Genomic DNA, 13,966 nt, shown 5'->3' with positions numbered 1-13,966 from the left:
CTCCTGTAGAGCCCCCCACTAACGATCCTTGCCCCTTCCGTCCCTAATTCAGGCTACGAGGAAAAGTATAACTCAAAAATAAATAAATAATTTAAAGGGTGTACGGGATATTGTAACGTCCTTTACGCGTTTCACCGAGAAAAATAAATAAAACCACTGTAGCAAACCAACATAAGAAATGACAACTACAGTTGGCTGTGACTATAAGATAATTCTACTGATCTTCTACGGAATTAAGCAAAGCATAAATAAATAATCAGCATCATCAATGCCTAGTCAGTCCAGGATGCACCCAACACCTTGGCCATGAAGCCATAGCGGTCAGCAGCTTCATCAATCTGCAGCAAAGTTCCTAATAGGTTAACACAATGAAAATATACCTAGCTGCTGCTGCTGCATCTACTACTATTGCTACAAGCACAAAGTCGTAATACCATCATGCTTACCACTTTCTGAGTTGGACGTCCAGCTCCATGTCCTGCTTTGCATTCGATGCGGCCAACTATTGGGTTTGTCTGTGGGCTTTTCTCCAAGCTTGTGCACAGAACATATTGCATGGTCTGCAAAAATTAACACATTTTGTTACACAACTGAAACGAATTTAACATGCAAACATAAGCGGTGGGACGAGACGATAGCCTGCCAGGTAAACCAATTCTGGCCCCACATCAAGATACAAAGCTTGCATAGTGTATTTTGTTTGCCCATTGCTGAATAGAAAACAAAACTATATGCATCTGCTTGAGCAATGGGGTTACTATGGATCAACTAACACCCCCAATGCAAAGTGTCCTCTTTGACTAATTAAAATGCAAAAAGTTAGCCACTAGGATCTAACTGCTGTGATTCTCAGTACTATCATGGGTTTCTTTCTTGAAAATACTTTTTGAAACTACGTTGTATATATGTACATATGCCATCTATTCAGAAACATTCACAAAAATGCAATTTATTAGCTGAGACATTCATTCAGTGATGAATGAATGGTTGATTCTCAAGGAATTGAAAGCACAGTAGAATCCAATTGCTGATAGGTTCTGAGACCACAATCGGCAATGGCGATAGTAGTTTTTTTTCTAATTTAGTAAATTTAAATATTAATCTAATTGAGGTTATCTTACCCAAAATTATGTTGTTTTAACTGAAAATAAACAACATTATCTCTTAAAATTGACTGAGGGGGTGTGCGCGCAAAGAATTGAAAGCACATGAGGAGCCTCCAAGGCCGCTAAAAGCATTTCTCAGATGATCAAGTTAAAAACTATTTTTCCTTAAAAGTGATATTTGCGTAAGTGATTATAACAATAGAAACTTCACATCTAATACCAAACAGGCACTAGACTTGGGTATGCATAACCAATTCTAATATTTTTCACCCAATTCCACAATGAGTTCAATTAAAGACAATAACTAACTAACCTAGAAAGGAAAAGAAAAAGACGAAGAAAGATAATTTCATTTTCCAACTTAGCAAAAAGTAATTCCATGTATTTTCTCTAGATTACTGGTTTTCCTTTCGTGGAATTCAAGTTTGAGCTTTACATGTGCTCCACTAAGTATGTTTACACACCCCCTAATGTTTGTATCTTTAGTATATACACACACACATATATATGTGTGTACATATAATATATCCCTATTCAGTTTTTTCCATATAAAACATCTTGAATTACTTTATAGGACCTCATATATTTTACACCCTCCACAAAATCTACATTCAGCAGCCAGCAAACAGTTAAAAGAATATTATAATACCACAGGGGAAAACACTCATGAAGCAAATGGGCTATTTAATATTCAGTCCAAGGCATATCGAAGTAAACAACACAAGGGACTTACAGCCAAAAACTTCAATGTGTGTAAGGGTACAACTCGATCATCGTGATCAGCTGTGAGTAGCATAGTGGATGGATACTGAGAAGACTGATTAGGAGATTGTTCCCATGGTCTCCTAACATTATGTAATGGCGAGTACCTGATAAGAACATTTTAATGATGAAAACAGTCAAAATGAGACAAGAAGAACAAAGAATCAAAATATGAAAGAAATCATACTGTAGAACCACGTAGCACAAAGATTGGGGGAGGGATTCATAATTCCAAGGTAAATAAGCCCCCTGCACTCCTGTAACTATCATGGCAAAAAGGAAGTCAATAGATGGTGTGATGCAATGACATAATTTCAACCCCTACCATCAAGTATTAATTACTAAGAAATGCAAGTCAGCTCCATAAATACTTCAAATTCACAACCTACTAAGTTTAAGGAGAACTAAAATTGTGAGTGGCTTAATAATCTCTATTACCAAACATAACGTACATCATATATTTAGGGGGTGTCAGAGAACAGCTTTCCCCCATTCTTCCAACTCTGGGAATGTGGGCAAAGGGGAAACAGTTCAAAAACCAAAACTTTCACCCAACTGCGTCAGATTGCCACTAGAATCCTGCTTTACTGCTCTGCCCAATCAAAGGCCAAAACCTCAAGAAGAGAAAGGAAAGATAACATATAGAATCAACCAACACTTCAGTTCTCCCACAGTATGATAACCTCAGGCAGAAAAGAGTCACCTGTTTCACTGAGGCCAAAACCATCTACAGAAATTCAGAAAGTTGGTTTTTAATAATGACAAAGTTCATTAATTATCACTGAATTTTTGTTCTTGTACCTGCTCCCAGAATAAGTGAGAGCTGAATTAATTTTAGTGGCCTGTTGGTAAAGGAAATCAACTCCCAATTCTCTGCTGAGAGGTGTCGATGACCTCATCCCCCAACTCCCAACCACATAACTCTATGCTTCTGGCAATTCTTATCATTTCCTGCCTCTTTGATAACAAGCCAACATGCCATACATAGGGTACAGATACAACTTGATGTGAACATCTTGATGCAATAAATTTCAGAAACACTAAAGACCCTATGTCATTGCCCGGACGTATGAATTGATAAATATATATCTTACATGTATATATAATATAATAACTATTGCTTTAATTTTTATGTTATAGACATTTGAAATATATATAAAAAGAAACTTCTCATATTCTACATATAAGCAAGAAGTGTGAATAAAAATTTCTAACATCCATTTAAATAGCGGAATCCATAAGCAACTGAAATTGTAGATTCAAATTTCTTGAAAATGAAACATTCCAGATGAAAGACCAAATAATAGGTCTACAAATTATGATTGAATTGCAAGTTAGTCTTTTATTTTTTATAATGGACAAACATTATTAATGTAGTGATGTAGGAGATAGACATAAATATCTTGAAAGACATTATTCCAGGTGCAAAAATAGGAATTATCATTATCTCTTTTGTTTATTTCCTATTTTCTTTGTTCATCATTTAGTTCCTTTTGTTATTCAGTTACATTGGAATCCTAATTACAGTAATCCCGGCTATTAGTTGCCCATATATGGTTGATTAAGATATAATTGAAAGCAGACTTTGATTATTGATTTTGATATTTACTTGAGTTTTTGATTGAGTTTTAGTTTGTCCTTGTGTTCCTACTTGTGGTTCTGCATCAATTGGTATCAGAGCCAAAGTTTCTGTCCCTGAAATCCACCAAAAATTGCCAACTTTTCTCCAGTTTGATCCGCATCATCAGTTTCGCACCCAACACTATCATTCATTGTCATAGCAAGCAGAACCATCAACCCATTGTCATCAACCTTTTCCAACCATCTTCATCCTCAACAGCAAACTTCATCAAAATCATCGAAAACCCCATTCAACAAATTTAGAACCAGCCGATCTTCTCCAAAGTCAGAAAACCCATTCAACTCCCCACCGAGGTATGACCAAATATGTTTAAATTTTGATGAACCCATAAGTGGCAATCCTAGAATAACTGCACATTGTGGTATGATTCCAAAAAGGGAATATAGGCAATTGCCTCCGCCCTATAGGTATGGACAGGATGACCATAGGGATATCACTAACAAAGTTAAGGTGGATGTCCCAAAAAATGAGGGGAAGTTTAACCTTAATCTTTTCCTAGATTTGTTGGATGCTATGGAAGATTATTTCACTTAGTACCATGAATGATATTGAGAATTCACTTTGCCAAAATGGCACTGACTACTGCTACAAAGAAATATTGGTGAAGTGTTCAATGCAATTTTGAGCAACTAAGTGAGCCTTCAATCACCAAATGGGGAGTGTCATAAAACAAAAATTGAAGGATAAGTACTTGCCCACTTTCCATAAGAGTCAATTACTAGATCATTTGTTAAACCTAAAACAATCAGCATCTGGTGTAACTGAATACATATCTTGATTTGAAGAGCTTCTCATTAGGTGAGAGCTTAATGAGGATCCTTTCATGACAGTCCACAGTCCATAGGTTTATTAATGGGTTGATGTTAAATATCAAGAGGGAGATCATGTTGCATTCCTGGAGGCCTTGGAAGATGCCTATCAGAAGGCATTAGAGATAGGGAGAAACTATAGGAGCCCCCAACTCTCATCCATCTAGGTCCTTCCTACAGCCTAGTCCTTAGAGATAGTAGCATCAGTAATGCACTCTCTCAATCAGACACTCGGGACAGCACTGCCAGGAATAGAAACTTTTCTTCCAATATTTGTTATCCTAGCACTTTGTGCCCTAACAACCCTTTCATCCAGCCATAATTGTCAGAAAAGGGGTCAGATAGCTGCACATTGTACTCAACATGCCCTAACTCTAGAAAAGGAGCGAGAGTTCAATGATCTACTTGAAAGTAGAGATCAAGTAGTTGGTTTGATCCATTAGAGTATTCAGGAGAAGAAGATGAATGTGAAGAAGAGTTCAAATAGATGGTCAACACATCAATGTTGTGAGGTATGTGATGAGTGGAAGAGGACCAATACTTTCAAACATGCATTAGTAGTGGAGAGAGAACTTGTAAACTGGTTATTGATAGGGGTGGTACAATGAGCGTGGTCTCTAAATCAGCCATTATTTGATTGAATCTTAAGGCAGAGCCACATATTAAGCCAATTAGGGTTGCATGACTAAACAAAACAATCTAGCCAGTCACTGAGAGAGGTCTTAGCACTCCTTTCAAGAATGTTCATGGCCACTCCTATCAGACACCTGTTGGTCTTGGGTCCTGGGTCTTAGCCCTAAAGCCGCAATTCTAGGCCTACTGAAAATTTTTCCAAATACATCCATGATTTGCATACTAAGATCCAATGTAAAATTGCGATAAGTAATGTTAATTATGAACTTGTTGCTAGTGTGCATGATTAAAGTGACCATGTCATGAAACCCAACACTTCCCTACACAATCCTTCAAACAATTACATACTTGAGCTAGTGACCCATTTTCCATCATTTGTAAACTTAGACCTAATGCTTATTGCTTATTTACTTGATTTTCCTGATAATATGAATATTAGTCATGTTTTCAATGTAGAAAATGTATCACCTTACTGAGGCACATTTGAGTCTTCTCTTATGCCTACTAGTGTTCATGCTGGTTACTAAGTCCATAGTTTCCCACACCTTCAAAGGGATGTGATAGAAGTTATGTTCGATGTTGATGTTGTCACTTCATCCCATGATGTTTATCAAAGATTCCTTGTTAAATGGAAAGATCATCCAAATTCAGATATTATTTGGATTACCAAAATGGATTTTCAAGTTTTGGATCCCAAGCTCTTGGAGTGGTACACACCAACTTGCAAACCAACTCATTAAAATCAAGATCTTTTCAGTCGGGGGAGATTCATGTAGGACATAGAAGTAGATATTTTGAAAAATATTACTATAGGCATAGAAATAGGAATTAGCATGATATCTTTTATTTATTATCTATTTTCTTTTGATTCCTAATTTCTTTTGTATCTATTTTAGTTAATCCTTTAGCTATTAGTTTTCATTAGAACTTTAATTAGAGTAGGATTATGTCTATTAGTTGCCCATACATAGTTTTTTGGAATGTAACTAAAAGCAGAATCTGATTATTGATTTTGGTATTGAGATATTGAGGGGGTTTTTTTTATTTGAGCTTTTAGTTTGTTCTTGTGTTCTTCCTCATGGTTCTGCAACGTTCCTAAGTGTGACACAAGTGCCTGACTTTAAAACTAATGGTAAATGAATTGGTTCAAAATCTTCCCAAGATGCCCTGCAATTCGAAAATGTCTCCCCTATGCTAAGCGTTGGTGTCAAGCAAGGGCGTCCTAGGCACTTCCATGCTTATCTGGTTAGCCTTATTCTTATTTATCTGACAAGTTGGTTCATTTTGGCAATAGATTATTTAGATTGGGAAGTAGGAAATATTAAGTAAGGAGATTCAAGGGGCAAAACAATAAAGGTTGGAAGCACATATTCTCATGGACACAAGTCAACTATATCTAAAGGATATTATGCAGTGCCCCATCCCACACCCCCACCCCAAAAAAAAAGAAAGAAAGAAAGATATATGCCAGGGCCCAAAAATGATAAACAGGGAAAATACTACAAAGAGAACATAACTGCGAAGTGCGAAGTCAGTTGAACATCATATAGTGAATATGTGCATTAAAGATTTAAAGCAATGCCTTACAGCGAGATAGGAAGCAAGGAGATATTTTCAATCAACACAAAATTACTCACTTGATTAACCAATGAAACTCCTCCTCCTTGTCCGAGCATCCAAAGTCACTGGTCCATGCATGACCTAGGAAAAGATACCTAAATCAAGAACTGATTTTTCAAAATAACTAACTTAATGAAACCACAGAAGAAGTCTGACCTATGGTGAACTTGTGAAACCTAAGCATGTCCATAACACCAACATGTGCAAGAGCACAGCCAAATAGATCAGGTCTCTGATCACAGAACTCAGTATTTTAGCATATGGACTACAAATATGAACATATATTATTAAATGCAAATCCAGTATCAAGAAATTGAGACCATACCTGATTAATGCAAGCCCCAATAAGAAGCCCACCATTACTTCCACCTTCAATGCACAATTTGCTGGGTTGGGTATAGCCAGAAGATACTAGGTATTCAGCAGCGGAAATGAAGTCATCAAAGCAGGTCTGCTTTTTTGCAAGAGAACCAGCTTTATGCCATTCTTCACCATACTCTCCACCACCGCGTATATTGGCTATACAAAAGATAACATCCAAATGTCTTGCAAGAACAATACGACTGGGACTGAAATATGGTGTAATACTAATGTTGAATCCACCATATCCATATAACAAACAAGGATGCGATCCATCCAGAAGAATATTATTTCTAGCCACTATGAACACAGGTATCCTGGTTCCATCCTTACTGGGCACAAAAACCTGGAAATGGCAATCCAATCAAGAAAAGGGACGGAAAATTGGCTTCAAATACATGCAAAAATCAAATACTGAGCCCCCCAAGAGAAGGATGTGGTCGTAAGTGCCCATTTCTTCCTCCCCATCTCAGGACTATTGCTCAGAGTCCAATAATGGACATGCATGAATTCATTTTACTCAAACAGATAAATTGAAAATAACATATCAAGTACCATAAAATGACCCAACCAAAGAACAACAGTCCTAGATAATTTGGAAATAATTCAGAACCCCGTAAAAATAGGTGAAAAAGATAAATTTAGGAATAGAAATTAAACTATCAAGTAGTATGTGTCATCCAATAAAACCAGCAAAGGAAAATTCCAGACTGAAATAGAAAATAAATACTATATTTCTTTCCATGTTTGAGGTCTGTTCTTTCCAGCAACATACATGTATACAGGGTGGCAAGCCCTTTCAACTTAGCAAAATGATGGTAAACCCATAAATTGAAAAATAAAAAATGAAAAAATTGCAAAAGAAAACATGTTCCATGGTTTTCCTACTACTGAACACAACCGTCTGAGAGCGTGTACCTGGTTAACATTGAATGCAGTTCGATCAAATCCAGGAACAACAATTTCTCGGAATATCTTCATATCTGGGACACCAGAGTCCAAGTTGCACTGGAATATTATGCCCGGGGTCAGGAAGCTAGTAAACCCAATGAAAACCGTGCTATCTTCTCGCCGAGCAGAAATCTCAGAGACTGACCCAATGTCAATGGGCAATTGGTGTAGAAGGGACCCTGTTTCTAAATCTCTCAACTGCAGAATGCATTTCACATCACTTAAATAGCTCACTAGAATTTGACTACCATTAACAGCCACGGCTGATTCAAGTACATCCTTCTCTGCTTCTGGAATAACATCAATCCACACACTTGGCTCCCTGAGATCAACTCGAACTAACTTATATTTTGAAGCATCCTTATTAGTCTGAAATGTAAAGAGGGTATCATCATTTGCAATAGCATCATATTGTGCATCGAAGTTATCAATAAGCTTAACAAAGGGGAGTAGGTCCTTCATCCCCCTGTGACCTTCAAGCCCACTAGCAAGTGCAGAAAGGTCACAGTAATAAACTTTATTGACCGGTTCACAACTCTCTGCGATAGACAGAAGAAGATACTGCACAAAGCATTGAACCAACATGTATGTCAGTGCTACAGATCACTTAAATGAACTAAACTAGGTTGGCAAATATTCACATCATGTGTAAACAAGACGTATAGAGAGATTCAATTAAACCATGTGATGTGCACATCAAGACTATTCCAAGTGGCAAGTTCAATGTTATAGTCCGTTCTTAGATAATACGCCTATTAAAAACTTTTTTCCATTGAATGTTAACTAAAAAGAAATAATTGAATCCAATAAAATATTCAATCCCATCTACTAACTGGGTCATCAATCCAGATGTTCAAAACATAGTCAATGAGAGTATAGATGATTGCATGGGACTTGGTCAAATATCAGATATTGGATGCTAAAAACGGACAGATATATTATTCCAACCATAAATGAAAACCAGTAAAATTTTTCCATGCCATACTTAGTTGACTTCAAAATTTCTAAATATTGTTTAACCTCCAGAAGCATATTGAACTTCTGATCTGCTGACCAAAAACCCCTCATTTGTAATGAAGCATTCTGATAAAAACATTTGGTGTCAGTCACGACCCTAGCAAGCCACCCTCCTCTACTTGAAGCAGATCCTTGTGTCCTCATGGTAAGATTTCCTTCTAGCAGGCCCAATAAATGTGTTCAACCACTAAGAATTCCTTCAACATCCTAGCACTAAAAAATGCAATTCCAGCAGCAACAAAACTCCCTCAGCCAGCTAGCATATGTATTGAATGGGAGATCAGTATAGACCTCCATCAATTGATAATCCAAGAGCTAAATTTTATGCAATTGTAACCTTTTAAGTCCTTGAACAGGGAGAAGGTATAGAAAATAGAACGCTTATTTTTATTTGCCAACCTGTTGTCCCTAAAAATTGCCTCCTAGTACAAGGGTCCCCCAAAAAATTTGTAACAGAACCTTCATTGACCTTGGGGTCTAAAGAAAACATGAAAGTGATGCTAGTAATCAATGAAAATTTGAAGTTCAAGATTGCATGTTGAGAACTTTTGACAAAGCTTCATTCAACCGATATAATTTTGAACCAGTTACCACATAACTAGTGCACCTGGTGTTTAGTTGTTGACTAAACAGGTACAACTAAAGCCATGGAGAAAGCTACTGTTGAAAATGAACATGATTTCAAAAGACCCAAACAAAATTCATTAGCAAGACAGAAGCATATCAAACAAGAATGGTGTTACCTTCACAGTGACCACACCATGTACATAACATGTGGATCAGGTTAAATGGCCAATTTAAAAATCACAACTATGATAAGAAATTTCTTTTCCATGGATTCCTTCAAACCTTATTCATGCAAATATAAAATGTTGAGATACATAAGAGCAACAGTGCCACACTTAAAAATGGAGGTCTGTGAATTTGTTTTATATCTTGAAAACAAAAGGAGAATTTACAATAATTGTAGCTAGTAGTTAAAATTAGTTTATGCCATAATAAAAGAGCAATCCCATATTTGTTTAATCCAATTCTACACTGATTTAATTGAAGCCACGTCCTAAAAATATCATTTTGACCATTAGAGATCATCTGGTTTTCTCTATTTCCAGTATATCAAAAGCCTGTTCTCTGACATTAATTCAATTTGAATGTTCTCTATTTCCAGTACACCAAAAGCCCATGTCTGACATTAATTTAGCCATTCCCCTCAGCCAAAAATCACATTCACGGCATTATTTTTATGCATTCAACCACAAATTGAATGACAAAACGTAAACTATGAAAAAAGCAGGATTCAAAAATGGAGCCCTGAACAAGTACTGTCTCTTATTATCTTTTAGTCTTTAAACAATTTTGGAAAAAAATCAATAAATTTCAAAAAACAGGGAAGCATCATGATAATAACCTGTCAGGGTTAAACTGCAAATTTAAACATGCACTGGGATAAAAGGAATGAAGTGAATCTACCAGTCATTCAAATCATTAAGCTTCTTGCACTTTAACAGCAAAAGCACCGATAAAAAGGGCAACTAATGACACCACCAAAGAACAAAGTTATACAAGCGGAAAGCTTGTTACCTTTCCATCATCTGTTACTCCAGCACTAAATGTGTGTTTTGGGTTATCAGGATCTCTCCAACACAAAATATCTTCTGATTGATCTGTACCCAAAAAGTGATAGTAAACCTCATGATTTAAGTTAGCATTTGTCTCAGTCCCAGCATCCAAATTTTCACTTTCCCTACAAAGGAGAAGAATCAATATCATTTCAGAGATTCAATTGCACAAGTTTACGTCCTGATCTCCTTTTCTTATGTATTATTGCTGATGAGAAATATCAAGAGCAAGGAATCCAAATACTAAAGTATTCTAAAAAGGCCTAAATAGACAAGGGTCACTTGACCATGTTTTGTTATGCACATGCTAAAAGCATGATCTTCAAACATTTGGAGAAAAAAGAAAACTCAACTCGATTAAGCCTTTTTTTCCTGAATACTTTCAGGAATAACAATCTTATTTTTCAATCTCACTCAATCAAAAGCCGCATTCTATGTTTGTTTCTCAATACCTCAATCCAAAACCACTGCCATCATTGTTTATATGTTTCCCAAATATCATTCTTTCCTTTTAACAATTTTCTAGGTCAGCTATGAAAATGAATCACTTCTGGGCCAAGATTTATCCACTTAGAACCTTTTCAGATCATGGTTGCATAATGGAAACAAAGAGATCAGAGTGAATTTATAACATTTCTGCAGATTTACTTACTTGGGTGCTGGAAAGCGACTATAGAAAAAGCCTTTATTGTCATGGGTCCAGCTAAGGCCAGAAAACTTTACCTGTAACAATGCGAACAAGATTGAAGCACACCTTATGCACATAAGGCATATATACACATTATTCTTAGCCTCAGTATATTGCTTGTAACATAATCATCCATTTCAAGTCAAAAAGTCAATACTTACCCATGACAGAGTATCAGGCGATTCAGGCTCAACCCTCCTATCCTCTATCTGCATAACTTTGACAGTTACCCAATCACTTCCACTTGAACTAAGCCCGTATGCCAAATACTTGGCATCTTCACTAACAGAATAACTGCTCAGTGAAACCGTTCCATCCTTGCTAAGCCCATTAGGATCAAGTAAAACCTCTGGTTTCCCATCCAAACTATCCTGAAAGAAAATTCAAGAAAGGAAGAAAGCACAAAGGAACCAAATGAACATGTAAACCAAACTTTTAAACTTGTTATCAGATAAAAACTCCTCATATTTATGCATACACTAGTCAATTGATGGAAATCGTTGTATATCATCTATTCTTCTAAAAGCTTGGTGAATCTAGGCAGAAAAAGAATTATAAAATACTACAGGAAGCACAATATGGCCCTTTTATCGAAGAAAACTTCATATGTGCCATTTTAGCTATTCATAGTCTATAGAGTGCCAACATCAAATAATCCGAAACTAAATCACAAAAATTTAGTACATTAGCAATTAGTGAAAGATCTAACATTGCACTCTGTTAACACAATAGTAAGGGAAAAAAGAAATACGGGCAAAAAGCAATAAGCATTTCCAAGTATAACATCACAAATTTCTGATCATGCATTCTCATCATTACTGACCACGGGAATTTTTTTTCGACATGTAATTGCGCCATTTCTGATTTCAATTTAGAAATTATAGCACTGTGTTTCGCCCATAATAAGAACTACTGTAAGTCATCATAAATATGGTATGTTTCACCTGATATAGCATGCATAAATCAACAGCATCAAGTTATTAAGGTCAGGAGCGTAGATATCTATGAAGAATTTAAACAAAAGCTAATTGAAAGTTATCTTTGCATTTAAAATTGGATGAACCTCTGCGAGATAAACTAATAATTATGAAAGCGACTTTAACATTTTTCCCAATAAATTATAGGAGAGTAAATGGAGTGCGATCCTAATAAACACATTAGACACCCCTATCAAATCATGTGCAGTAGGTGTATGAAAAGATATGGAACAGACTAGATATGCATATCGCTGATGTTTTGATTCTTTGAACGTACAAACCTGCACGTAGAGGACATTCTGAGCTTGAAGACCAGTGTTATGGAAGTAAAAGTACTTGTTCCCTCGTCTGAATGGCGCAGTATAACGTGGGTGATCTAAAAGTTCCGTGAGCTTCTGCCGAAGCTTATCCCTCGTATCACACTTCTGAAGCACCGACTCCGTCAATTGCACCTGCTTTTGTACGAAATCCTTTACCTCTTCTGCGTCCGGATCTTCAAGCCTAGGCCAAAAAAGGAAGAGAAAGAGAGAGAGAGAGAGAGAGAGAGAGAGAGTATAAGTTAGATGAAATCCCCTTGGACATGACTAACAAAACAATCACGTTTCTTTCAAGTGAACACTTTTCCAATAAAATCAATAATCGTCCCAATAAAAACAACAATGAACTTCACAAGTTGTCACTAAATCCTCGAAGATAAAAGAAATTTTATCCACCAAAAAGCCTAGCCAGAAAAATCGAATCCAAGTTCAGTCAAATCCTCAAAACAAAAAAATCACGTTTTCGACAAAACTACTCCAGGAAATAGAAACACTAGTGAACTTCAAATTGATCATGTCCTTGCCGATAACAAATAAATGCTCTCGATCACTATTTTCTTGCAAAACAAACAGACCAAATCCATTAGGTTTTACTTCGAAATTCAATTGCATTTGAATTCAATACCAGCGGTACGGATCGGGGACGAGAACGCCATGATAGTTGTCGACAACGGACTCGTCTCTGCGAGCGTACGGATACTGCAATGGCTCGGGGAGATCACGCAAAGAGCCCATTCTACGGTTGGAGGACAGAGAGCAGGAGAGGAAGCGTCGATGAGTCGTTCTTCTTGCGTGAGTCAATGTATCGTACTGCTTGTTTGGCTTGGAAGGAGGGCTTGCGAAATAGAGCGACCAGACTTTCGTGAGTCGTCGTGTTACACGGGACGGAGTGATATAAAAAGAATGGGAAGGGAATACAGTGGCGTGAGCGTGTCGAACACATGAGAACATAGTAGGCTGGAATTTGATTTGGAGCGGGACTCTGAAGACGATGGGGCTGCTCATTTGCGAGATTCAAGTGCGTAGATGTCGCCATTTTGGGTGATTGTGTCACCATATTTTTGGGGCTGCCCTCTGGTTCTTCGGCAATCCGAAAAAAATATGCTCCAGGATCTTTATTGTCCTTGCCTAGTTAGACTAGGGGCTAGTTTGGCTAAGCGATTTCACTGTTAGGCTATCTCCAATAAGTTTATCTATCTCAATTCCTATTATATTATGAATAATTTATTTTTTATTTTAATTATCTATTCCAACATTACTCTATTATATTTTCTATCTCACTTCTTAATTTATTTATTTATTAATAACTTCAATTTTATTTATTTTAACATATATATAATTAATAATTAGATACACAAATATATAAATTAATAATTAAATATATAAAATAATCAAATATTCACATACACAAAATTAATAATTAAATATATAAAATAATCAAATATACATGATATCACACATTCAA

General features: G+C 36.4%; 1 protein-coding gene across 1 annotated transcript; it reads right to left on the bottom strand.

The window, feature by feature from the left end:
* Positions 1-64: 64 nt before the first annotated feature.
* On the bottom strand, positions 65-13,584 carry LOC127808450 (uncharacterized). Its single transcript, XM_052346992.1, has 12 exons — positions 13,127-13,584; positions 12,466-12,685; positions 11,369-11,578; positions 11,172-11,242; positions 10,482-10,644; positions 7,851-8,444; positions 6,898-7,278; positions 6,729-6,804; positions 6,590-6,653; positions 1,840-1,975; positions 447-560; positions 65-338 (listed from the first exon to the last, which is right to left on the bottom strand). Exons 1-12 carry the CDS (start codon positions 13,504-13,506, stop codon positions 273-275), a joined length of 2,475 nt encoding a protein of 824 aa, XP_052202952.1. The 5' UTR covers positions 13,507-13,584; the 3' UTR covers positions 65-272.
* Between the last annotated feature and the right edge of the window lie 382 nt (positions 13,585-13,966).

Source organism: Diospyros lotus, chromosome 8 (genome assembly GCF_014633365.1).
Source record: "Diospyros lotus cultivar Yz01 chromosome 8, ASM1463336v1, whole genome shotgun sequence".
NCBI classification, from domain to species: domain Eukaryota; kingdom Viridiplantae; phylum Streptophyta; class Magnoliopsida; order Ericales; family Ebenaceae; genus Diospyros; species Diospyros lotus.
Note: the sequence above shows the minus strand (reverse complement) of the source record. Positions and strands in the feature narration are given on the sequence as shown.